Source organism: Aphelocoma coerulescens, chromosome 2, assembly GCF_041296385.1.
Source record: "Aphelocoma coerulescens isolate FSJ_1873_10779 chromosome 2, UR_Acoe_1.0, whole genome shotgun sequence".
Lineage (NCBI taxonomy): Eukaryota > Metazoa > Chordata > Aves > Passeriformes > Corvidae > Aphelocoma > Aphelocoma coerulescens.
This window is the reverse complement of record NC_091015.1, coordinates 24,649,344-24,676,537: the sequence shown is the minus strand read 5'-3', so window position 1 is coordinate 24,676,537 and position 27,194 is coordinate 24,649,344. Positions and strand designations below refer to the sequence as shown.

Sequence of the window (27,194 nt, the reverse complement as noted above, 5' to 3'; positions counted from 1 at the left end):
CCCTCGCCTCTCATCTGGGACAGAAATCCCTGAGGATCAAACTGGACGGACCACCCCTCCAGCAGACTTTTTTTTGGACTTCAACAGGAGACAGCCCCACCAGAAGATGGGATTTGTAAGTTTAAAATCGGGCTCTCCTCTCTTTCTTGCACGCTATACTTTTAAGTCCTTTTTGTTTTGTTTTTTTTTTCTCTTCTTTCTGCTGAGGGAGGAACTTAAATGGGAAATAGGCAAGCTAAACCCAGCCTTTCTCAATTCTTCTAACCCTTCTCTTAAAATCCGACTTTAAATTCTCTAAAGGTGTTCTTTCTAAGAAAAATCTCAAACCTTTCACTAATTGGATATCTCAAAATTTTCCTGATGCCACCACAGACTCTGTCCTTTCTGATCCATTCTGGGACGAAGTGGGGAAGAAACGCTATTCCTTTCAAGCCTCAGGAAACCTCTCTGTTTCCAAATTCATTCCTTTATTTCATTTAATGGTTAAAACATGTCGTGCGACGAACCCACCTCAGCCAAGCCTGTTCTCTGCCCTTCTGCCCTCCCACTCCCCCTCTCCACCTCTGGCAATGGCTAGTTGGAGCACGGACCCTGCCTGCTGCCCTGGCCCTGGCCCGGCTGAGGCACCGGCCACCCCACTTCCCTACCCCGATCCCCTATTTCCAGCAGACATCCCTCCAGGGCAGTGGCTGGGCATACCCCACAAAAGGCTACTTTGGCAGATATTTTATAACTGTCCTATTAAAATAACACCATTTTAAAAAAATAAGTATTTGGAATACAAAATAAGATGAAATGAGTCTAAACGTTATTCCAGAAGGAAGGTGCCATCTATGATGGAAATGCTTTAAGACCAGAAACAGCCATGGCTCTCTTTGTCAGTATTTAATAAAGTTTTGAATCATCATGATGGGTGACACCAACAGGTTTGCTGGTACTTGCAGTGATTTACATATGGTCTCATCATTAAAGAATTTGAATGATGACTACACATACTATTCCTCTGGTGACTTGGATGGTTAATTCTTTGCTTGACAAACTGGGTGGCAATGAGCAGCAGCCTCCTTCAGCCATTTAAAATCTTACAGAAGGTGTGGTTTTACACAGCATCTGGTTTTCTTGATGGCATTATTTGGAGAACACAACCAGGAAGAACAAGGCTGGTGACATCCCAAGCCCACTATCAGTTTTTTCAGCTTAACAACATGAGAGCAAATTCCTAAATGATCTTACTGGGTTTGTTGGAACAGAAGCATTTTGAGAGCTCTCATTCACTAAATAGTCTTAGAACAAACCAAGGTATTAAGTGACAAGGATACTGATGAAAGATGCTGACATTACTCCTTTTTGAAGACACTGAGGCTAATTAGAATAGTCTGTTGTCTAGTGCTGTTTCTATGTCATTAATGTTTTAGTTTTATTTAGAAATGTCAGCTGTTACTGAATTGCACAAATTGATGAAGATTTAACTAGCAAGTGGGTTTTTTTTAATAATTGAAGTTTACTGCTTAACAAAACATTGATTGAAATATTTGATACTAAACACTATACCATGCTATATCAGCTTTTCAACTTGCTAATGATGCCTGTGACTAAGTCAGGCTGCTTTCAGTCTATTATTGTTGAAAGTAGCAAGTTAATAATGAAGACTGTAAAACCCTGTTTTTTAAACATGCAAAAACACGGAAATTGTTTTTACTTATTTAATAATTTGATGAAAATTATGTCATTATTATATCATGTTAGTAAGAGTCATGGATTTTCAGTTGTGTGTTAGAAGATTGATTTTACAGGATTCTTTGAATCATCTTCCCTGTGTTTTTTTTTTCCTTTTCATTGCTTTTGCAGTAGAGTCATGGAGTAATCTACTAATAAAATCTATGGACTGTTTGTTATGTAAATGTATTCATCAAGTTTGAGTCAGTAAGAGAACCAAAAAAGAGAACCAAAAAAATAAAGACTTCCTATCTCATAGCTTTGCATATGTGTATTATTACAGTTTGAGTCAGTAAGAGAACCAGTGGTAGCAATGATAGGACAGTTGGTAGGGCATGTGGAACGCTCCTCTTTTATAAAAGACATCTTTCTTGGTTTTTTAAACAGTAGTAATTGTTCATTAATATTTTGGGGAAAGAAGCCTGACACTGTCTCAGCAGGGTCCCTGACAATGACACACCTGTAGCAGGCTACCATTAAAAGACTGTAAAAGCATTGACAAGACAGATAAGCCTGCTGGCTTTATTTATTTTTTTTTTCAACATGCTTTTTCTTCCTGTATGTTGTCACTGATAAACAAAACATTGATGAGTCAGTCACTTGCTGACTACTCATTTTGGCTTCCTGGCAGGAAGAACTGCAGATGCTATGGAACAGCTGCAGCCACGCCTGCTAGCCAACCATGCACAGCCGGTTTGCAAGGCAGAGAAGTTCAGGGCTCCGTGTAGGGAGCTGCCAGGGAATGGGCCAGGAAGCCAGCAGGAGTGCAGTTAATCACCTCAACAGAAAAACTGTATATTTCACAGACTTGTTCTGAGAAATCATCAGCATGAATACAAGCTGTTCCATGGAAATGTAATGTGAACATAGTGAATATTAATGACACCCAGTTGACCTCTGTGTCCAGCCTCTGCTGTGAGTTGGAATCACAATTGCCTTATTGTAATGCCAGGAGATCTATAGAATTAGATCTCCTATGAGGTACTTCCAGTGTATGAAAAAAACATAAATTCAGTACGACTGAAATGGATTTGAAACATTATTCACGTCGGTACCATTTTCATGCTTTGCTGTAAGAAACTATAGAATTAAATGTGCTATTTATAAATTGCATAGAGACTCAAGATGTTATTTCACATCATCATAAGGAGATTATATATCTGAACACTATGAATTGTGAACACCTTACATGTGGTTAAATGGGATTTTATTTTACAGAAAATGTAAGCAAAAATGAAAAATAAGCCCCTTAACATGAATCATAACTACAATCCTTGTAGAGAGATATACATTTTACCTAGTTATGTATAAATCCATATTTACTGAAAAATGGAACGTGAGTCATGTGGGAAGGAAAAAGATGACATATAATATGCAAATACCATAAAGACAAGTATTTTCATATAGCAATGCCACCAAATGTGATAATTTACTCGGATGGTGTATGAAGACAAAAATGTAAATAAAATTGCACCTAACAGTGAGAGAGAGTCAGGCCAGCTGTTATGAAAAGACATTTCCTACTGCATCCCAAAACTTCAGTTTTAACTGTCTGATTACTTAGTTGTTGTATACACTGTCACACTAGCTCCTCTTCAAAAATTGTGATGATGAGGACATTGCTCCTAACAGAGCCCTTCAAATCTGAAGCACCCAGGAAGAAGGTTTTCTCAGAATCCATTCATTTTCTGTGAATTTTGCAACATCTAAATTTTGGTGCTTTAAGCATGTAATCCTTTAAGAGACATCTTTGCCCTGGCAAGGTAAGAAATGGGCACCTGTGAACTTCAGATGGTTTTACCTCAAAGGGCTAAATCTTTGAGCTTTAATCTGGTGATAGCACTTTTCCCTTCTTTGAAACAACTGATGCATTTCCCTGAACTGCTGTAAATCAAGTCTCAGGTTATCAATAATGGCAGCTAGCAAATTCCTGTAAGAATTGCTGAGTCCCAGACAGAATCCTGTGGAGATTACCTTTGCAGTGAGCACTAAAGGGCACAGCTCTGCAGCTCATTTCATCTCCTTGGCTTTCTCTTCTGTTTTGGATGTGCAAATAATGCTGTACTTGAAATTTTCGATGAACTCCTTAAATTATCAAAAATTAAATAAAGATCCATTTTCTACACTAAGTAACTTTACTCTTTGTAATGTTGTTTGAGACATAGGCATCCAGAGGTTACAGAGAAGTAAATAAATGAGCAGCTTCTCAGTGTCTGTCCTGAAGTTGGACAGATACAAGACTAAGGTTTCAAATGCACTTTGACAAATGGAGAGAAAAGAAATGCTGCAATTATTTGTGGGTTTATGCACTGCAAAAAAGAGACTTGGGGTGTCATACAGCAGTTACACAGCAGCTCAGCAGGATGCCAGCAGGATGCCAGCAGGATCCCATGGGCCTTCTTATTGACCAGAACTATTTTATTCTTCCTTCTACAGCTCTGCCTGCCAAGGTGAAGATTCCTGCTGTACCGCAAGCTCACTGAAGAAGCTGGGGTCTGTGTTTCTATACCTTGTACAATGCAGGTGGGTGCTGGTCCAATACTGAAGGTCCTGGTTCCTGCAAGAACATAAATACCAAAGCAATTAACGATAAGCCAGTTTGTTGGAATTGGAAAAGCCAGTGAAGTTTCTTTAATCCAGTGGACTAAACCACACCTGAAATAGCAAACTCTGTATGGACTCCATGGTGATTCCTCTTCATTGGAGTGCTGATAAATCCTTCTGGCATCATCCTGGCAAATAAATTCAATTCAGTGGTATAGAGTGAGTCACATCTTTCATATAAGCAGACAAAACTCATTTGTGCTAAAGCATTGCAAGGGGTTAAAGAATGAAGGAGAAATTATCATTGTAAACAAAATTTAAATCATTCAATAATAATGTAATCTTCAAGTTTCCAATCCAAGTTGCTGTATGCTGAAGTGGCATGCCTGTTATTTCTAAATAAACGGTGGAGGAAAAAAGAAGTGAAAATCTCCGCTCACCACTGAATTTTAATTTTTTTGGTAGTCCGTTACGGCTCCCGGCCAGGACTACAGCCCCCAGCAGCCCCCGCGCGGCCCCGTCGCGCCCCGGGCGCGCACCCAGCGGGCCGCGCGCGCAGCGCTGTCGTGGCGCTCGCGGGTGAAGGGTCTGCGGCCGCCGCGCCGAGCCCCGCCGTGTTCCTGCGGCGCTCCCGGCCTCCTCCTCCTCCTCCTCCTCTTCTTCTTCCTCCTTCTCCTTGTCCCGCTCCTCCCGGGACATCTCAGGGCAGAGCCATGAGGCGCGCGGGGCTGGGTAAGCGCGGCGGCGGGGCCGGGCCGGGCCGCGACACGGGCAGGACCCGGCCGCAGTCAGGGCTCGGGGCAGGGAAGGCGTGAGAGGGGCTGTGCCCGTGGGCGCAGGGGTGCGGCAGAGCTCGGGAGCTTTGGCAGGGAAGGGCCATCACCCCTGCGTCTGCCTCTCCTTCTGGCCCAGCTGGGTTTACGGAGCAGCACTAGGGTTTGTGGTTTATCATAGAATCATACGATTTGGTTTGGAAGTGACTTCAAAGACCATCTAGATCCACCCCCCCATGCCGTGATACCTTCCTCTAGACCAGGTTGCTCAGAGCCCCATCCAACCTGGCCTTGAGCGCTTCCGGGGATGGGGCACCCACAGCTTCTGTGGGTGTTCCAGCGCCTCACCACCCTCGCAGTAAAGCATTCTTTCCTAATACTGCATTTAAACCTATTGTCTTTCAATTTGAACCCATTCCCCTTGTCATGTCACTACATGCTCTTGTAAATAGTCTTGCCCTATTTAGTTGCACTGTTGTTTAGTTGTTCTAACATCATGTTAGTTTTAGATGTGTTCCCATGGATGGGCAGATTTGTTGCACTTCAGTCAAGTCCTTTCCAAATTCAGAAATTGTTGGGTTTTTTGTTTTTTGGGGTTTTTTTTGGTTTTTTTTTTAGTACTTCTGTATGTTTTCATGCCATGTTTGGGGAGTAAAAAACCAATAATCCCAACTACTATAAATTTATTACAGATATAATCTGGTGCAAATTGAGAAATCCTTGCAGAGTTCCTGCTGAGTGTCTTGAGCAGCTTAGGCTTGATTTTTCAGCCAGCAGTCATGCTGATGACTATAAGGAAACTTTGAACTCCCACGTCATGTTCTACAACCATGTGGGTGCTGTGACGGCACTGTAAAGCTTAGGAGATGTTTGCACTTCGGAAGTGTATGACTGAGTTCTGGGGTTTCCTCCTAGAAAATATTTAGGGCTAAACCAGGTGTGTCTGACACTGCCCTAGACTTACTCCTACACTTCAGATATGTATTGTGCAGTAGTATTTTCATGAAATAAAACAAGTCTTGGGAAAGCGTCTTAGTGGATCAAGAGAGGTTGTAGGATGTTTATCATTAAAAAGTGGGCATTTGATAGTGCTTAGGTCTTCAGTCCTTTCCTTTGTCAGACTGACAGCTTGCTCTTGGGTGTGAGCTGAGAGAGGCTGGAGTGGAGGCCACCCAGCTCAGTGTGGTGTTTCTGAAGAGGTGATGGATGTTTATGCAAGGAGTTCTGAAGAAAGAGCATGCTTGCTTCTAGGCTGTCTCTGGCAAACAATGCCTTAAGGATCATCCTGAAACTGCTTTTTAAAAAAATTTTCTGGAAGGCTAAGCAGAAAGCTCAAATGCCTGTTATCAGCTGCAGTAAAATATTCTGCTTTACCTTGGCATTTCAGCTGTCACTTCAGAACTATTTTTTATTTAATAAATTGCAAATAGAAACTGGGTACCAGCACCTCTGCAGTTGTCAGCAGTTACCTGGTACCTCTCTCTCAGCCTGCAATTATGTTTGGTCATGTCCCTGTTACAACTTGGCAATGAGCAGTGTTGCAGGAGAGCCCGTAGAACTGCCGCGCTGAAGGTTCTGTGTTTCCCATGAATAGTTGTAGCCAGGCTTCTTCCTTGTGCTTCCTATGACGTGAAAAGAAGCAGCTGTGCGTGGTGAAAAGCTTTGGGGCACTTGTTCATGTCTGCATTGTCACAGTCCATTTAAGAGACCCAGTTTCAGTGTTTTGGCATGAAGCTGTATGGTATATTAACTTAGAAACATAATCAAAATCATGTGTCACTTGGTAGGAAGAACTGTAGTTAGATGCACTTGTAAAATCAGACACAGTGAGAACAACCCTGACTCTCTAAATTACAACATTTTCGTCACATTTCTGTGTTAGGCACTGGTACTTTTAATTTAGGTCAGGGTAGAAAAGGCTTCTTGACTCACTACGATGAAATAAAAACATACATTTCGTTGCAGTCTACAACTTCCTTGTGAGGGGAAGAGGAGGGGCAGGCACTGATCTCTTCTCTGTGGTGACCAGTGACAGAACCCAACAGAGTGGCCTGAAGTTGTGTCAGGGGAAGTTTAGGTTGGATATCAGTAAAAGGTTCATCACCCACAGGGTGGTTGGGCTCTGGAACAGGCTCCCCAGGGAAGTGGTCACAGCACCAAGCCTGGCAGAGTTCAAGAAGCGAACACTGTCAGCCACACAGTGTGACTCTTGGAAATGGTCCTGTGCAGAGCCAGGAGCTGCACTTGGATGATCCTTGTGGGTCCCTTCTAACTCAGAAGATTCTGTAATTCGGTCTTGTTGAAAATCTGTCATTAGCTTAACGTACAAATGAAAAAATCTTCATTATTAGATCTAAAGAATGGTTTCATGGGTAAATATAAAATTATATCCTCAAAATAGCATTGTAATGCTTTATTTTAAAATATTATGTATGCCAAGCATACAATGAAGCTTTCTGAGATGGAGCTCCCAATGTGAATATGGTTGGTGTCTCTTCTCTCCTTTTGCCTCAAAAAGAAAAAATCCACCTAAACACAAAAATCTTTAAAGTGTATTTAAAAGGCATTCAGTTTAAGTACGCCATTGTGACTAGGCAAAAAATATTTATGTATATTTGAAAAATATTTTTTAATGTTATAACTGCATTATTAGTTGAATTAATCTAGTGGGGTCTTTATCATAAAGCTTATAGTAGTTCTTTTCTGGTTGCCTTTCTAAGTCTTGATCTCTCTTCATTGTTTTCAGTTCTTAGATTTGAGGTCTATGACTGATTTTTGTCTCAACTGGACATGACTTTAATTCTCCTCTACCCATGCTGCTGTCCAGCTGCTGTCTGTAGGAGATGTTTATTAGAAGTTGGAGGAAGTGAAGGTGTGGGGCTGAGCAGCTTTCATTCGCTTCTGCCTTGCATACTGTGCTGACTCAGTTGTCTGGATGACAGTCCTGAAGCTCCATCACCCAAAAAACACAGGCAGGAGTGAGAATAGAACTGTGGAATGGTGACTGAAACAGCAGTGCTCTGCTCAGAGGCCTGACTTCTGCTCTAAGGTCTTGTTTGTACAGAAACTCATGGGAGGATCATGGTATAGCTTCTCCTTTAAATGTGTGATTGAGTGATATTTGTCTTTGTTAGAGAATGGTCTTTCCTATTTTCAGTTTGGTTTACCACGTGTAATGGCATCAGTGCTTCATTCCCATCTCCATGTAATGCCTGGATTGATTTCCATAGCACTCATCTGAAAACATTATCAAGGGAAAAAAATTATGGCCATTCCTCAGTTTCTTTTCTTTTATTTGCATATTGAAGGGTAACTTCTGCATTTGGAAAATGATTGAGTCCCTGTTCCAGGAACATGCAGAACACTTGCTCCAGTGGTGTTTTCTGTCTCTGACTACTGACTGTTGTGTTCACAGGTGATGCAGCAGCTGCAGGGAGCTATGGCTATACCAACAGTGGTTACAGTGTTTATGAAGAAGAGAATGACAGGTTAACAGAAAGTCTGCGTACAAAAGTCAGTGCCATTAAATCGGTACGTATTTAACTACAGTGGTATTGTCACATTCATTGAATCCAATTACCTGAATCAGGAAAGCAGTAGAATAGTTTAAAACAGAACTGCAATGTGTTAACCTGTTTGGATGCCAAGTGACCACCGAAACTGCTCTATCACTCCTCAGGTGGAAGGATGAGGGAGGAACAAGTATGATAAAAGGTTCATGTATCAAGATAAGGGCAGGGAGAGATCACTCACCAATTACCATTGTGGGCAAAACAGACTTGACTTGGGGAAATTAATTTATTGACAGTCAAATCCGTGGGGTAATGAGAAATAGTCTTAAAACACCTGCCACTACCCTTCCCTTTCTCCTGGGCTCAACTTCACTCCCAATTTTCTCTACTTCCTACCCCTCAGTGGCGCACGGGAACGGGGAATGGGAGTTGCAGTCAAAAAAATATGTAATGTGAAAACAGCTCTTAGAAATAGCATGCTAATGTCCTCTGAAGGAGAAATTTGGTGTTCTGATGATTCCAATTCCTTTCAGAGATTTAGGACTTCTTTCAAACAAGTCTGACTGAAAGACAGCTCTGAGATTAAAGTTCTGTGTGTTTCTTGTTCTTAAAAGCTTAAAGTTTTATAAAGTACATTCCAGTGAATTTTTAGGCCTGAACTGACTTGAAGTCTTACTGCTAATATTGTTGATTAAAATTGGTTTAGTCTCAAAGAGGAATTAAACAGGTTTAGAATAAGAATTTAAAACAAGGGAGTAAAAAAAAGCTTTGACCTTTGTTATCAAATTTCATTTCTTGTCTCCTCCAGTGGTATGTTACGTTTCAAAATCTGTATATGTCAACAGTGCAGTTCATGGTGGCCCAAGGAGCTCTTTCTGTAGTTGCATCTTTTAGTGCAATGTGATAATCTTTGTATATGGAATAGCCTTCCCCTAACCTTCCAAGAAGCCTCATGTAAAATCAGTTTCACTCTTGATTGAAATGTACCAGCATGAGATAATGAGATTCAAGTTGTGACATGTGTAAACAAATGGGTTTTGGCTAATCCAAAGTATGGGGGCATGGAGTGCATTTCCCTCCATCCTAGGAGTTGAGCAGGTTGTTCAAGGCCAGTGTGCTGATGTCAGAGGAAAAGCTGCTAAGAGTCAGGCTCAGTGCCAGTTCTCCCGTTTACCTCCAGAGCTGCTTTAAGCCAAGGCTCTTCTGGCTGGCTCTCACCTTTGCGGTGCTGCAGCTGTGTTGCAGCTCCAGCTGTGTCTGGTCTCATACCTCCCTGGTTCCAACCCTAACCTGACTTCACTTTCTGGCTTGACCTGGGACCTGTCTCAGGCTGCTGCCCAGGCTGTTGTTGGCCCTGGGCACTGTCTCAGGATTGACTGTCCCTGGCCTGTGCAGCTTTCCTCCTTGTCCTGCAGCACCCTTCTGTTCTGTGACACAAAGTAGAGAAGGGCTACACAAGTCTGCTGAAGAAAGTCCCATTTCTAGCACAGCAGCAGCTTGTCAAAAGAGACGTGGTCGCTGGTTACAAGTGTCAACTCCAGCACCACTGAGTCAAACCAATGCTCGTGGTTCTCTGCTGTGTGCCAGCAATTTTAACAGTTGTTCCAGGAAATGGGTAATTGCTACTTCAGACTTGACTAGATCTTGAATTTTTAAAAGTCCACACAATAATTCAAGTAAGACATTATCTGGAAAAGGGGAAGAGGAGCATTGAGTACTTTCTCTGACTCTTGAGATTCATCTAGTCAGATGAAAAATCTTTATTTCCTTAAGGGTTATTGATAGAACACTGTGCATGTTATTTTGTTTCTTGAAAATATCAGGTTTTGCTTTCACTGGGGAAATGCTAGTCATGTCATGTATTTTCAGCTGGGTTCTCTAATCTATGTATAACTGATTACTCATATTTAATACTTCTCGTTTTGTTTGGCCTTTTTTTCATAGCTTTCCATTGAAATTGGAACAGAAGTTAAAAACCAGAATAAAATGTTATCAGAAATGGTAAGTGTTGAATATCTAGCTTCCTTTAAATATGAGTCAGGATTAAGAAGTTAATAATGTAAAGCATCCTGTCTTTTAGTGTGAACATTTAAACATAGTGTGAACATATTAAAATGTTGACAGCTTATTGTTGACTGTAATATGTGACTAATTTGTCAACAGTATCAGTATTTCTGTTCAAAAAGATAAGGTGTGCAAATACATTACTTTTAAGACACAACCAAGATCTTCATGCTTCAGATATGAGTATTGGTTTTCAATTAGCAAATGTATAGTATCATTAAAAAGGCAAATGCCTTTTTTGCTTACGCTTTGCTTTGGCTTGGGGTAAAAATAGCACTGGATAAACTGTGAAAAAAACTGTGAAAAAATATGGAAAAAAAACCCTGAAAGTTTTTCTTGGATAATTTTTGCCTCTAAAATAATTTTAGTTTTGGAAATTTTGACAAAAACAGGGAAAACTACACTTAGTAAGCTGTAAGGGTATTTCTTTTCTCAGAGTGACATGTTTTTTGTTGTTTTGTTTGCTTGTTTGTTTTTTTTAAAATGTAGGAGAATGATTTTGACTCTACGGGTGGACTTCTAGGTGCAACTATGGGCAGACTAAGAACACTCTCCAGAGGAAGCCAGACAAAGCTATTATGCTACATGATGCTCTTTTCATTATTTGTTTTTTTTGTAATATACTGGATTATTAAACTGAGGTGATGCATGTTACCTCTGGTTTACATTGTGTAATTTCAGCTGTAGCCTTAGTTAATGAAGACATTGATCTAAAGTGGCACATTCTGTTGGTAAAACACAGTGAAATTGTTGTAAATTGCATTAACAATTAATGCGAAGTTATAGATCGTTTTCTTAATGTATCAGAATTTTTCCATCATCCCCTGTTTTGGGGGGATAATTTGTAAATATGCAGAAACTGCTAGCATAGCATGATAGATTTTTTTTAGGGGGAAAATAGTTTTTAGAATTGATTGAAAAAATTCAAAGAACAATGGTTATTTGAATATAAAGTAATTGCAAAATTTCAAGGCTTTATTTTTCATTCTGCTTTTTATTCTGGACCATGCTCTAAATTAGAGCTCCAGTTTCAGGCATATAGTAATTTCCTAGGTTGCAAAGACACGAAGAATATGTGGATCTTTCTAACTAGGTCTTGCCTGTGGATTTTTAAAAGGCTGGCCTGAAGCTAACAAGTGTAATAGTGGTACCCCGAAAAATTACTTTTGTGGTTGATCTGATAGTGTTTAAGTAGCTTAAACTGCATGTTCTGGAGAGAAGTTACTTAAAACTGGATTTTTATTTTTTCATTTAAATGTGACAGATCATGTTTACACATCTGCTCTTTTAAGCAAATGCCTTTCATCATTGGGACCAACCAATATGGACACAGTACAAATGTTTTCTTTATATTTAAAGTATTTAAAACTTAATGATTCCATTGAATCACTTGGACTTTTACCATTAGTATGTTTGCTTTTCAATTAGTGATAGTCTCCAAATCTACAGTGCATGATGTCTGAAATACAATGGCAGATATTTTGAATTTTATATTAAAGTATATTATGATGCATTTGTTGGAAGTGCAGTCACAGTAAGGTACTTTATTTTGAAGACTTAGTTTTGGCTCACCAAGTAGTTTCTAATCATTGAGGCTATTACATTGCTGAGTTTAACATTCAAAAAAATTATGTTTCCTAGATATTGAAATTGTATCTACAATTTTGGAAAACTTTTCTAGAAATACTGTATAATGTGTTGCCATTAATAACCAATTATGAACTTACAAATAAAGTGTCCTGTAGTATTATCCTAGCTAGTGTTGTTTATATACATTTTTTCCTACTGTAGAATAGCAGTGTATTTTTTTGGAAATGGTGCTGTATTTAAGGGGCAATTTTTATTTTTATAGTCAATAATACAGGCTGCCTCTTCCAGCTTAAATGACTGTTTTAGGAAGAGTTTACCACACAGTTTTCATATTAACATGTTTATTTTTAATATTTTTCTTTAACAGTTATGCACAAAACATGGTACATTGCTGTTGAAGTTCAGGCCTCTGAAAGCTTCAGATACATTTAAACAGTTGTTTGTAGAATTCTGCAAATAAAAATCTAACAGCACTACAATCACCAAAAATCCATGACAGAGTGTAGTACAAATTGATATGGATTTGGCAAAGATGACAGAGCTTATTTTGATGATTGCTTGCTAAGAGTGAAAGATAGGGAAGGTACCTGTAATTGAGAGGAAAGGCACTGTTCTAGGGTTTGATTCTGGCAGGGAATCATTTGTGGCCATAATTGTTGATCTTGAAAGCAAAGCTATACTGAAATTAGATTAAGCTACATAGCTTTGTTCATATGGAAGTTCTTTTTCTTAATTGTCAGTTTAGATGCTCTAAAGTGTAGGTAAAGCTTGATAAAGAACACATTTTTTTTCTGTGTGCTTAGCATGGGTCATTAGAAAACTTAAGTAACCTACTGAAAAAATGGGATGCAGGAGGCTGCAAGCTTTCAGAGTGCTTCATATCAACAAAAATTTGACACTGGAGAACACAGAATGGTAATGGTGAAAGACCTTGATGTGCATTTTGATGGCAAAATTACTGATCCATTTTCTGCTTGAAGCGTATTGGCTGCTTGTCACCTTCAGCGTGCAGCACCAGTCATGCTCTTGCTTTCTTAATTTTCAAGGAAGAGCGGAGATGCATCACTTTCTTGGAAGTATTCCCATGTATTTGCATATGATGGAAAGCATGGTTTCGTCTGTGCCACCTCCTATTGACATCAATCTTAAGTCTCTGCAGAAATATAAAGGATAGATTTAAACATTTGCATGCTGTTCTGATGGTGGACAGCTTGCCCAGAATTGCTTACACATTGCATGCAAATGCCAGATGCCTGCAGAACACCTCATCCACTGGTTCCTGGGCAGGTGCTCTGTGATGTTTCCCACAACACCCCTGCTGGTCCTGTTCCAAACCCGTAGGTGCCTAAGCCTGCAGTTGACCTGTAAAAGGGGAGGGAACTTTTCCAGGGCCAGCAACAAAAAGTATTATGGCACTTAAATTTGCTTAACTGTGGTAGAAGAGTCAACCAGCAGGTGAATTACTGGAGAATTATACAGAAAGGGTACAATTTCCATTCAGGTTTTTTAACCAATCCTGGTTTCCCTAATGGCTCTGTAAAATCTGGTAAAAGCCTTATTAGTATTAGATAGTACTTTAATGTTATATAGTATAATAATTAATATTACAAGTAGTGTTGTATAGTTTTATATAGTCTATAAAGCTTCTGTGCTTTAAAAATGAATGGCTGCTTCAAGAATATTTACTCTTGATTTGATATTTCTGATCACACTCATTTAAAACCTGCCATTGCCATCACTAAGTCATCCCAAACATACTGCCTAAGTTCCCTGTGCTAGCCAGAGTGCAAACTACTGCAGCCTTGAGCAATTTTACTCACAAATGTCTTCTCGCCTTTGGGGAGAAGAAAAAGCCACCACCAATAAAACTACCAGAACAATTCTTCTAAACTATCTCTACTTAGTAGCTGAAGATTCCCCACCTTCCTATGGGCTTTGCTGAAGGCAGCAGACCTGGAACAGTGGTAGGTTGCTTCTTATTGCTGCAGTGCTGTCTGCTTTATCAAGCTGCAGAAAGTCCCTGCCAGTGCTCAGCATTTGGCATCTTCACTGTAGCAACAGCAAGTAACTAATCCTCAGAACTCCTCTGTGATGTCAATAGAAATCCTCTGCAGCAGGAATCCTGGACACATGGGGCTTGTTTATATGAAGTTATAAATAGGCAGTGGTAAGATCTGGCTTTGGTGGTGTGTGTGACAGACAAGTCAGGCTGACACATACAAAGACACATCTCAAAAAACCAGAACACCTTTCGTATGTTTTGTGCTTGTGTTTATCTATGAATTTGCTTATCTCTCTATGGGTGAGATAAGGAATATTTCTTAACAGAATCTACAGCCAGTGACTAATGCTGATCTCTCCTCTGGGGACACAGGACAGAAGGTTTCCCCTAATTTAAGTGGATTAAGATGACAAAAGACTCAAATGATTTTAATCTAGCCAGCCCTATTCTGGGAAAGAAACTTGCTTTCATCCTAAGAAAACAAAAACATGGGATTAACTATCCTGTCAGAAACTCTGTAAGGAAGCTGGGGAAGAGGACATAGTAAAGTAAACTTGTATATCAGTTTTTTAATGTATGTGTATGGTTTGATAATTTATTTTATATCCAGAATGCCTTATTAATACAGCACGTAAATGTTTCTATGTATATAAATACTATAATTTAATTGCTTTCGTAAGGGACATTGTTAGGCTACTGCTGTAAAGGCTTTTGATCTGGCCTTGTAACATTGTGCTTTTGATTTCTGCATCACCTTTTTCCTGCCCCATGACAGAGCAGCACATTCTGAACTACCTGCAGCCTTGCTGAGGTGAGCACCAACCAGTGGTGGTTTCACCATAACCAAGGACCATGAGGAACTAGCCTGCAACACACCAGGCAGTTTGTAAAGGTGTCATTTTGAGGGACCAAATCTTTAGCTACTTGTTGAATGTTGTTGAATGTTGTTGAATGCTGTTTTCTGTAGAGAGGGGGAGTTAAACTGAGGAAGGAGAGAAATCCAACTATGGTGTTCTATCCTTCTAAAACACTCCCTGCAAAGAGTTTCCTTACATTTGGGAAATTCCAGGTGTCTGAAATATTCACTGTAAATTATAAGACTACTCAACTAAATCAAAAGGTGTAAAGAGTAAAAATTAATCCACTTTTTGATGAATAAAAGCAAAAATTCCTTCAATATCGAGTTAAAAAACTTCACGTAGGAGGGAGGGTGAGGAGCCAATTCCCACCCACCAAACTCAACCCAGGTTATCAATAACTTCCAGTTACATAGCAACAGGAACAAAAAAAGTCCATGTTGTCAAATCATGTTTCCCATCTCCATAGGAACCATGTCATACAGCTTTCAGAAATGTGTCAAGCACTGCTTGAAGGAGAAAAAACAAGCTCCCTTTAATCTTGGACTACCCTAATTTGAAGGCTATCAGACAACAAAGTTGTTCTAATGATTAGGAGCCCTCTAATTTACAGCCTGAATGTTTTTCTGAGTAGGGTATTCCAAAATAGTCTCCATCTTAGCATTCCTCTCTTGGCTGGTGTTGACACCTCTGCACCCTGAGCACCATTTGGACCTTGTTTTGCACAAGCTAAGCCATGTCTCTTACCCTGCCCCTAAAACTTTTGGTGCCAGTTTTCCTGAAAATCAGGGCTGGTCCTTATCACTGGCTGAGCTCTCCCTTGTGTACAATTTCCCTAGCCACAAAGCAGGGACAGGTAGCTGTTCACAGCACAAGGAAACTTTCAGATCTTGTAGTGTACTATATAAGTGCTGAGGTTGCAGCTCATGGCACACTAAATCTGTCTGTAGCTTCAAGCTGGTAAAATGTGATTGTGTTTGCAGTTGTGCCTTCCAGTGCCATTTATTACGTGCAGCTGAGAAGCTGGGCCTGCTCTGGGAGCTGCTCTACAGTACATTTTCCTCTGGAAAACCATATGGCATTGATCTGAACAAGCCCTTTCTGTTCCCAAACACCCTGAGTGGAGCCTGCTACATGATCTTTGATGCAGGTGTCATCACAAAACTTGAAACTCGTGCAAAAATAAGTAATTTTCTTTCCCTTTTCTGGCAGTGATCAGTGCTGGTCAGACATGGGGAAGAAAGTGAGTTTTGGTGACTTAAGCCCTGGTTTCCCCTAACAGCCTGGCTTCATGGCAGCGGTCCCTCAGAGATGCTGCTCTCTGCTTCCCTGGTTAGAAGGCCATTGGTAAATTCTTACCAAGGTTTGTGTGGCTCAGACTAGCACTGCTTCCCAAGCCAGAACTGCTTCTTTTCAGCAAAAATTGCACTTGATTACAAAACCTTTACCCTTTTTTCCTTGACTAATGATTTATAGATTTTAACTATTTTAAGGTTTTATTACTGGCAAGAACTTTCTCCAAAAAATGTACTGATGAACACTCAAGCCTAATATTTTGTGACTTCTTCCATCTTCAGACTCAGCTAGATTGCCTACAGGCTGCCCAAATTAAGCAGAATTCGAAGGAGGCTTTGTTCTAGAGAGAGGAGTTTGAGCTGCTGCCACTCAGTGCAGCAGGCCTCTGACCAGGCTGGCACAGCCCACAGCTGTGCCTGCCAGTTCCCATGACCCTGTCCCTTTCTCCTCAGGGACATTCTGAAGGTCGAGCTGAGGGCATGGACATCACCTCTGCTGCTCTGGGGCATAGCTCTACATTAAAATCATCACTATACAGTTACCTGCTTTGATTTGCTGTCTTAAAGGTAGATGTTGTGCTTCATCTCCTAAACTCCTTCTCAAGATACTCATAAAAGTCAAAGTGGTAGACAGGCATCTGTCTCAAAGCCTCTGCAGAAAAATGGGGAAACTGCAGATTTCATTTCACAGATGACAGGAATTAATATTAAGTCTTGTCTCAGCAGTTAGCTACACACCTCAAAGCAAATTGTTTTTTGTCAGCAGAAATGGATAGGTTTCATTTTGTTTGGTACATCCATAAATTTCTATAATAGAAAAAACTGATTCAAATCCCCCAATTGTCTAGATTCACTCAAGTTTAGACATGCTTTGTAAAGAATGAAAGACTATAAACAATGAAATAAAGAATGAAACTGAATAAAGTATTTGAACTGAGGTTTAAAATACGTGAAGGAAAAAAATCTCGACAGGAATACATTACTTGTAAAAATAATCCACTTAAAACTATACAGAAGTTTGCTCTTTAACTATCTTAAATTACAGATAGACCTTCATATTGCAATAACTACACAACGGTTGAGAGAAAAATGAAAATGTGTTTCTTCTGCAGCTGTGCATTTGCAATGCTACTTACACTTCTATTTCACATGAGTAGTCAGTATTATTCACTACTGCTTTCTGGAGTCTTTCACATGCAGTGAGTAAAGAAGTGATAGCATTCTCCCCATCACAGCCCACAAGAGTAAAACTTGTAAGAACTGGAAGCAGTTAGACGTGGTGTTTAGCAGTTAGTAACAATCTTAATTAAAAAACCCCAACAAACCAAACTCTTTTAAGAAGACCACGTAAGTTCTTCCTATAACAATTGAAGTGTATATAATTACTATTAAAATATATGGACCACTACCTGAAATTTTTTAAAACTCATGAAATCTGAAAAATTGCAGTAAACTTGATACTAAAAGGTTTCTTTCCCCTGATCTCTTATAAACAGCTTTTTTCATATAGCTTATGGGTTTGTTCAGTAATTCATTTTTGCCTACTCATGATGTCTTTAAAACCTTTCAGACAGAGAAAAATAAACAAGCATGACTCCAGGTTAGTGCCGTCCTTCTCCAGAATCCTGCTTTTAGGGTACAGTCTGGAAAGTCCATTCTTTATGGGTTTTATATTGGCTTGTATTTTTCTATGAAACCTTTTGATATTTGGGCTCTAAACTTTTTTTTTTAAAAACCTATTTTCCGTATTAGAATCTGTACAACTGAAAATGAGACATTTACATATATAAAATCAACCCAATCTAGGCACCTACATGGTGAAGCAGCTCTCTTCATGCCTTCTAGAGATTAGGCACTTAAGAAATGCCAGTTGTTCTACAGAGTTTAAAATGTTAATGATTAAATGACAGATATGAATAAAGTAACTTGGCAAACAGTTTAGTGCTGTGTCTGTTTACTTCTGACACTAATAACTAAAATTCAGAGACTTCATGCACTAAGCATACATTGTGCTGTGTGTTCTTTGAGGAGTGAGTAGCAGCCTGATCTGTCGAAGACTAACCAACATTTCTTTGGGAACTTCATAAAGATTATGCTACAAAAATGTCTGTACACTAGGACTAGATGTCCTGCTGTGCAATTACACTGCTGCTTCTGGACAAACATCACAGTGACGTGAATGGTTACTCAGACTGCTGCACTAAAAAGAACGGCTTTAGGGAAATTGCTGCTTTGCTTGTTACAGATTAACAAGATTCTGACTTGAACGTGTAGGTGTTTTATTAGGTAAAACTCTCCTTGTCCCTTCCTGGACCTTTGGTTACTCAATGATGGAATTTTACTGATTCATAGAAAATTTCAGAATATAAATATCACACTGCCTTTAGCCTCATTTAGAACAGTGTTTGTTTTAGAGATGGAAAGATACATTTCTTTGGCCAGCTGACTGTGTACGCCAAGAGGAAACACTCTGGATGTCTTCTCAGGAAAAATGTCACTGTGCTGGTATACTTGGAAACCGCTCTGGAATCCACACAGAAAAGCCCTGCTCACAGTTAACATCACTATACTGGGCTAGGAAATCTTAAAACAAAGCTATGTAAAAGCAGGTACACATTAATCTGTACAGACTACGACATTTATAGTAAGTGCTTCAAGACAGGGATTTATTTTATTCAGAGTGCCTACTGCACTCTTAACGTCTCCAGCATCAGTGACCATTAGTTGTTAAAATAAGGCTGTGAAAAAAAGTAACTAAGAAAAACCAGCATATTGACAGCTGGCTTAAAACCACCATCATAAAGCAGTCTGTACCTTTGTAAGAAAATTTCAGGAATTCACTTGTCAAAAAACACTGAGGATCTCTCTGACTTACCACAACAGCATCCTTGTTCATAAAATGCTATTAAAAATAAAAAAAGTAATCTACCTAAGAAGAAACAAGCTTTTTGCAGATTTTCTCAAGTGTTGTGCTCTCAGTTTATATAGATACATTTACCAAAACCTTCAACTAACTGAACCACTTATTTGGCTAACTTTAGATTAGGTATTGTCTATGTAAGGGCTGAACAGAAAGCTGTTACTGCAAGAGAATGCAAGGTCAATTTTGGTCCTTTTACAGAATACAAGACACTGGGGCCAGATACCAAGAAAGCTGTTTGCTTAGGGAGAACTTTGCTCTAAGTAGATATAGACTAAAATTTGAAGAGACTTCAATTAATTTTCAAAAAGGCCTCTGTACCATTTAAATGATCTAACAACTTGCTGGAAACAATTACATCTCTCATATATCTCACATGGTATCTAGTGTGACTAAGTGGGTGGAGACTGCTATCAGAAAAGACTACTGCAGAAGCCAAGTGAGAAACTCCAGTTTCACACATATCTGGGGAAAAAGATAAAGCTGATTTTCATTCATTTTTCAAGAAAGCTTCTGGTTTTAGTTGTTATTGTAATGAAGATTACAAGCAAACAAAAAGCAAAGAGAAAAAAAAGTCACTGGTTGGTAGCTCTCCATTTTTTACTGCTATTTTCTACTCTGTGGCAGATACCAGAGGACCCTCAGGGAAAATACTGAGTTTTCTTCTTTCATTTGACATTTAAGCTAACCTGTGGGTAGTTCAAACTTCACAAGTGTAATGCAAAGCCAAGACTTGGCAAAAGAGTAGTAAGTACTGACACATCTCCCCAAAGTTAATTGCACTTGGTGTCCTTGCATCCACAGTGCACTTCAGTGACATGCCATGAAGCGGAACAAGACCATTCACGCTGGTGAGGAGCTGGTGCTCTTTTCAACTAGGTGATCATTTAACAGGACATTTAAGAGGCTAAATTTCCTTTAAAGCCACTCTGTATTTTCATCACTCCCTTACCTGTAAAACCTGCTCACCAGAACTTCACTGGTGAATCCCATTCCTCCCCAAAACTGGAGACAGCTATCAGTCACTTCACGGGTCAGACGACCTGCCTTTAGCTTAGCCATGGAAGCAAATTTTGTCACATCGTTGCCTTCTACATAGAGAGCTAATAAAAAAAAGAAGAGATAAAGAAGCAGTCAATCCCTTCCCCATGTTCCTTTAGCCTGACAAGGTTCTTTGCATGAAGAGAAGCACATCTGAGAAGCAGATGTGGGAGCTCACCCACGGCACGGTGCAGCAGCGAGCGCAGGAGCTCCACCTCGGTTGCCAGCTCGGCCAGGCGGAAGTGCACGGTTTGGTTGTGCAGGACAGGCTGGCCAAACACCTCCCGCTGGCGGGTGTAGTCAATAGTTTCTTGTATTATAGTTTCCAGTGGTGTCAGGGCTTGAAGAAACAAAGCACAGAACAAGACATCATTTTAGCCAGATCTGTTGTTTAGCTTCTTGTTGAAAAAATAAGGTTTTTTCACATTGTACAACCAACACATTAGGTTTTTTAAAGCAAATTGTTCCGTACACTCCGTTTGGGGTACAGCTTCAATTCTGAGAAGAGTCTGATACCTCCTTGTACCTTGAAGACATCTACCTTTCCTGAGCCCCAAACTACCTGGAGGAGAGGGAAGGGAGGTGGGTTGGAAGGAGGGAGAGTCATAGAAAGCAGCACCAACATGATGAGGTAAACTTCATGCTTATTGTCCCATTTGGGGCCTTAGCAAAAGCTTGTGGCAACTCCTACTTTCCATGCTACCTGCGTCCTGAAGGTTTGTTAAAATCCTGGGAAAAAAATCTGAAGGCAGACAGTGTAGTGTGCTCAGTGAGAAATGGTGTAGAAATGTAAATTGAAGGGAGTCTTCAGGGAGAAGGCAGAAACCTATGCTGAGATCAAGGAACACAATCAGACTGCTTATTACATCTACATTCTGTGATCAGGTCCCAGCACAGAGAGGAAAAGATTCACATCCACTTTAAAAAACATTAAAGAATTCTCCTAATGGAAACAGAATGAAAATAGGATACTGCTGAAAAACAGGTGAGAGAGGCAGCAGACGATGCTTTAAAGCAGAAGCAGTAGTTTGCTGCCTTCTTTTTGTGCAAACTGACAAACACATCCCATTTTAAACAAGAAGAAAAGGGAAAAGTTTATTTTCCAAGGCAAACCAGCCTTGAAGTGAATGACTAAGCTATCAGTCTCTTGCAGTGTAGCTGGGGTAACAGCAGGTGCAGAATATGTGGAGAATTTTGTTTGGCAAATGTGGACCCATGTTACTATGACGAGCAGCAGGGAATGATTTCACAAATCTATCTGATGAGAAGGGTCACAGTTTCTCTTTTCAAAATACGCATATCCACATCCATTTGCATTTAGAGTCTAAACCACAAAACTGAGTCTGAAATGCAAAATAAAACCAAGCCTTGGACTACTATGGTATCTGTTTTCCTACCTGCCAGTTACTCACATGACAATTCCTTGCAGGAGCCTGGTGTGGTCCCATGTACCTTTTTCCTTTGTTTTCAAGATCACTGCTATCTAAATTTCATCTCTGTACTTCTCTCCTGTGTAGACTCTGCTCCCACCAATTGCCCCCTGCCATGATCATTTACCATCACTTCCAAAGAGCAGCATTTTTCACATGATGTCTCCACATTCCATATGGTGATCAGCTTTTCTTTCCCTAATATTTTCCCCTCCTTTCTCATACAACTAACCTCTGCTTATTTTTCAGAAGAGCATATACAGTAATGTCCTCATTTCTTCTGTGTTGACACATTGTGCTGTCACCCAAATGCTAGTTTTCTGGACAGGAAAATCAATTTCTGTTTTCAGGAACATCTCTTGAATAGAAATACTGTTCTTCCAAAGGACAATGTCACACAACACTGTAGCATGTCTAACACCAACAGCATTTTCACTTGTATGTCTATGGTCTCCAACTTGAGAAATGTAAAGAAAGAGCAAGGAGTATACAGGCATCACTTGTTCCTTGCCATTAGACTGAAATCCGGGAAGAATACAGCTAAGTCTGAGTTGCTGGGTGGGAAACTAAACAGTACCTTCCAGTGCTAGGAGAGCAGAAGGGAGGTGGAAGGGATAAGGACAAGAGATTAATCTTGTGTTGGTCTGTCAGACCACACAGCATGGCTTGTGTGGTTCCCAGCATCCAGCACCAGGGAAAGAGATCGGAAACAGCAAAGAGGAGGCAGGAGCAAGATCCGGTGGGAGCAAACAGGACAGAAATTGCTTAGATCCTACTTGCAAAAGGTCTAAAGACCGAAGGGGCTTTGGCCAATCTCTGCTCAGGCTGTTACCACACATCATGGCTCAGATTGGGGTTCTGGGAAAACTGCTCTTAGATGGTCCATCTCTCCATTTCACTGCCTCCTTTCTGCCCCTGCTGGTCCATCCTCCTGTTTCCTTAGCTGCCATCACTGCCCTTCTTATTTCAGGAACTGTCATTTGAGGATATCTAAGGACAGTCCTGGGCTGCTTCAAAAGAGGCCATCAGGTCAAGGGCCGTAATTCTCTCCCTCTACTCTGTTCTCGTGAGAGCCCATCTGGAGTACTACATCCAGCTCTGCAGCCCACAGTACAAAGCAGACATTGAGCTGTTGGAGCAGGTCCACAGGAGGGTCCTGAAGATTAAAGGGCTGGAACACCTCTCCTGTGAGGACAGGCAGAGAGTGTTGGGGTTGTTCAGGCTGGAGCAGTGCAGGCTCTGGGGAGACCTTATTGCAGCCTTTTGATATATAAAGGGAGCTTATAAGAAAGATAGGGACAGAGTTTTTACCAGAGCCTGTAGTATCAGGACAAGGGGGACTGGTTTTAAATTGAAAGAAGGTAGATTTAGATTGAACATAAGGAAGAATGTTTTGGAATTGGAATTAGATGATCTTTAGGGTCCCTTCCAACCCAAACCATTCTATCATTCTATGATTCTAAGGAATTCCTTATGATGACAGTGGTGAGACACTGGAACATGTTGCCCAGAGAAGTTGTGGATGCCCCATGACATGTCCATTCCCTGAACATGTTCAAGACCAGGACAGATGGGGCTTTGAGCAATGTGGTTTAGTGAAAGCTGTCTCTGCCCATGGTGGAGGGGTTGGATGTGATGAACTTTAAAGCTCCCTTCCCAAACCATTCAGTGATGTGACGACAGGTATTCAGAGCTCTGAGCACAGCTCTAACATGGCAAAGCTTAGCTGTGTAACAAACAGCACCAAAATGCAGCACATCATGAACACCATGACAGCCAACAGTTGTGTTCAACAAGATAACAGCACACAACACTTTGCCAGTCATACAAGTACAGTGAAATGCCATTCACAGCAGGGAAACCCTTTTATTTTCTGTATATTTGTTTCCTTTCTTTATACAATGTTCCCCACATCCTCAGACAAACTTAGCCCCATGGGTTTCAACTGACAGCACATGCAGGAAATGTCACTCTAAGGCAGCCTAAGGAACCACGTCTACCACACAGCTGAGAATTGTGAAAGCACTTGAAGTTGCCAAATGCAGAATAATCTTTCCTTGTATCTCCATCCAACTTATATTTTTCCACTTGAAACTTCGATCACTGTAAAGACACTTTGCCTTGTTGCTATGTTTCCTCTGAAAAGAAAAGGAAATTAATATATTTTTCTTCGGTTGTGGCTGATTACTCTCTAATGAGACGTACAGTGAGCTCTAAACTGAGCAATCTAACTCTTAAGGATGTGTGTTGCCCATGCAAAAGGATCTGTCATCCTGCTTACTGGCTGTGACTCAATGGTGCTCATAAAACTGAGGTTGCAGGAGCAGATAGAAGTCATTAGAAAAGTGCCATTCTGCTCTCTCACGCACACTGAACTCCCTCTTTGCCTCCAAGTTAAGCAATTCACAAAACAACTGTTTGCTTTTTTTGCCATAGCAACATCCTGTGATCAGTGCAACAGGTCCTCAAATGGACAGTGTTTACCGAGTGTCACAACATGGCACATATGTGGCACCTCTTTGCTTTCAGTGAAGCAAGAAACACAGTGACTTTGACCAATGCCTTTGAAAATGTGTCACTCAGAAGGAAAGACCACACCTGGGACCAAATTTTGCAGTTCCAGGAAGTTAGTTTTCCATTTGTATTTTAAATATGTTTGACTGAAAATAGATTTTAAAGGAAAAAAAAAAGGTGAAGGAAGAAACTGGCCACAAAGAAGATAATTAATAAACAAAAAGTAATCTAGAGCATGTGATACTTTAAAGATACATAAACCAGCCCCCCTGCTCCCAGACAAAGAGAAAAACAACAAAAACCCCAAACAGCAGAAAACAACACCCAGAAAGGAAAAACAGACAAGAATGGCAGTCAACTGCCTTTTCCAAGTTAAAGGAAGCAGTGAAAGTGAGGATGCCAAGACTGGTTCCTAAAGCATTTAAAAGCAGACTGACGATTTTAAATGTCACAGTCATGAAATGGGAAGGAACAGAAATGTCCTGCTGAGGGGCAGAAGTGAGGACCAGGATTAAATGTGCAGACCTAATCACGAAACTACTGAAGGCACTTACACCGTTTCCCACATCGGAGCCTTCAGCAAAGCAGTCATGGTTGAACACATGTGAAACCATTTGCAGCACTGGAAGTTAACATCTCTAGATGCTGTGGTGTAACAAACTGCACCCGTCAACTACCAGGCTTCCTTTTGAGCAGTGGTTACTCTTTTTCTTGTTTACCACAATTGGTGACCTCTGAAGTTTGCAGCTTGGCCCAAACCATGGGTCTTGTCCCCGCTGCCAGTGCTTTCATGCATCTTATATTAGATAGTGGGAAAAAAGCAAGCCCAAGGGGTCCAGCAAGGTTTACACGGTAGCCACTGCAGAAGGCAGCTCCCTCTCCTTGGTGAGCTCCAAGACTCTCTGATGGCCCCTGCCTGGCCATAGCAGGGGAGCAGAGATGCCCTTCCTAGGCTGCTCATCCAGGGCAAGAGTTCACCTGCTCCTGCTGCGTTGTTTTGGACAAAAAAAAGAATTGAAACCTGGTGTTCCAGTTCCTGGCAGAGCACAGCGACAGCCAGGCAGTTGTGCAAGACTGGACAGTACCAAGCTGCCCGTGGTTTTAGCAGGAGTGATCTAACCTGCCAGGCTTTGTGTATTGATGCTGTCAGTGCGCGTCACTTTCGCCTGGGGCATGACTAAAGCTGCTGGCTACTCTGCTGCCTGGGGAGTCTCACTGCAACCCAGAGCTTCTGATGGTTAGTTTAATTTAGACTTCAAACTGAGCATTAAAATGCACAATGTACACCCTTGCAGCCTGTGTACACCTCAGTTAAAGCAGAAGCAGTGGTAGGATCACATCTCCTGCTTGCCTGTGTCTGCAGTGATATCCTTGGCAAGTGTAACCTCCTGTCCTTTGCTAAAACTACTCTCACATGTACTATTTATCTCAGGCTGAACTAAAAACTTTTTCTCAAAAAAAGATTTTTTTTTAAAGGCATTTGAACTCTAAAATATTTGGTCTGGGATAAACGCAAAACAGTGAGAGCTTTTTTATTTGTTCACTGAATCAAAACACCACTTCTTAGAATTCTCAATTCCCCAGCCACGCACAGACAGTGGCAGACAGGGAATGCACAAGAGCATGAATACAGTGACATTATTTAGACAACCCTGGAATCGAAGGAGGACCAATCTTCTTACAGTGAACCACATTGTATTTAACTTGAAGAAGCAAACACTGGGGAATAGGAAGAAAGTTTGCAGGTTGAAAATAGACAATCCAGATTTGGATCTGGTTTCCTGGAATATCCAGAATCCATATAACCCAAATACATGGATTTGAGTAAGCTTGAGTTCTGAGTAACAATCTCTGTGATAACATAACTTCAGGGAAATGAATGTGGTACTGTACCACTTATGTCCAAAGTGTACAGAGGTAAAACAGATCTGCAAAACACAGCTCTGACATCCTGAAAGAGCCACTTCTTTACACAGCCAATAAGTTAATTTTCTAAAGTCCATGATAAACATCATAACTCACTGTACTACAGGAAAAGTCACCATCCTTCTATTTCATGCTGGTATTTTGATAGCCTTTGCACTATACTTGTAGTAGACATAACATGATACCGTACTTTCTTATCTGCAGAGAATCACCAAGAAAAAAAATCAGGGCAAAATCAGCCTCTGCAATGGCTCACAAAATATTTTCTGCTTCAGGTTTTCCTACAGAAAGGGAATGTCTTCTCTATCCAGGCTATGACAGATTTCAAAAACAGATCCTAAAAGGTCATTTTAACTTACAAGAAAAGAAAAGTGCTGTTAGTCATGCAAAGAGTGACCCCTGTGTCCCCGCCCAGCTGCAGAAGCGCAAATGATGACTTACCAGTGGCTACTCCCCACAGCCGTTCTTCTTGGAATTGCAACATCTGGTATGTAAAACCCTTTCCTTCCTCACCGATGAGGTTTTTGCAGGGGACCCTTACATCTTCAAAAAAGATCTGAGCTGTGTCCGATGACCTCATACCCAGTTTGTCTATCTTTCTAGCAACATGAATGCCTGAAGGAGTATGAGAAAGACCACAAAAAATAGAATCACTATGAACAAGTACAATGTTTTCAGAGAGAAGATTCTGCAGATGTATGTTCCAGGACAACAATGAAACCTACCTTTAGGAAAAACATAACAGTATTCTGGAGTAAAATGGCCCAAATCCTATTTTAAAAGTTTTTTCCACTTTATTTAACTAGCAAATCAGAAACTTTAAATGTAAAAGTCCCACTTTCCATTATTCCCCAAATAATAAGTATTTACTGGTTCTAATAATTGTACTCCACACAGGTCTTCAAACAATGCAATATTTATGTGTTTATGTTTGATTTTTATCTAGCATTATAATAAAATGCTGGAATTCAATTCAGCAATATTTGCCAAGTGCCTGAACTGCTATGAAA

At 40.5% G+C, this 27,194-nt stretch overlaps 2 protein-coding genes and 1 long non-coding RNA gene across 6 annotated transcripts in view; 1 reads left to right on the top strand and 2 right to left on the bottom strand.

Moving 5' to 3' along the window:
* Positions 1-2,949: 2,949 nt before the first annotated feature.
* On the bottom strand, positions 2,950-4,756 carry LOC138105648 (uncharacterized). Its single transcript, XR_011148594.1, has 3 exons — positions 4,701-4,756; positions 4,372-4,448; positions 2,950-4,273 (listed from the first exon to the last, which is right to left on the bottom strand). It is a non-coding gene; the product is annotated as an uncharacterized lncRNA (long non-coding RNA).
* Positions 4,757-4,795: 39 nt separating this feature from the next.
* Positions 4,796-11,580, top strand: BET1 (Bet1 golgi vesicular membrane trafficking protein). Of its 2 annotated transcripts, none has more exons than XM_069006848.1 (4): positions 4,796-4,992; positions 8,449-8,546; positions 10,490-10,546; positions 11,099-11,580. In XM_069006848.1, the coding sequence occupies exons 1-4, from the start codon at positions 4,974-4,976 to the stop codon at positions 11,252-11,254; spliced, it is 330 nt and encodes a 109-aa protein (XP_068862949.1). In that variant the 5' UTR covers positions 4,796-4,973; the 3' UTR covers positions 11,255-11,580. The 2 variants fall into 2 exon arrangements, with proteins under 2 accessions (XP_068862949.1, XP_068862948.1); XM_069006847.1 differs by having other exon boundaries at positions 8,449-8,564.
* Positions 11,581-12,523: 943 nt separating this feature from the next.
* LOC138106359 (probable acyl-CoA dehydrogenase 6) overlaps positions 12,524-27,194 on the bottom strand; it is an 83,592-nt gene continuing 68,921 nt past the window's right edge. For all 3 annotated transcript variants that reach the window (XM_069006843.1, XM_069006844.1, XM_069006845.1), the window contains 4 exons: positions 26,626-26,799; positions 20,493-20,654; positions 20,226-20,376; positions 12,524-13,352 (listed from right to left, as the gene is read on the bottom strand). In XM_069006843.1, the coding sequence (XP_068862944.1) occupies positions 13,262-13,352; positions 20,226-20,376; positions 20,493-20,654; positions 26,626-26,799 (578 nt within the window). In that variant the 3' untranslated portion in view covers positions 12,524-13,261. The remainder of the gene's footprint in view (positions 13,353-20,225; positions 20,377-20,492; positions 20,655-26,625; positions 26,800-27,194) is intronic.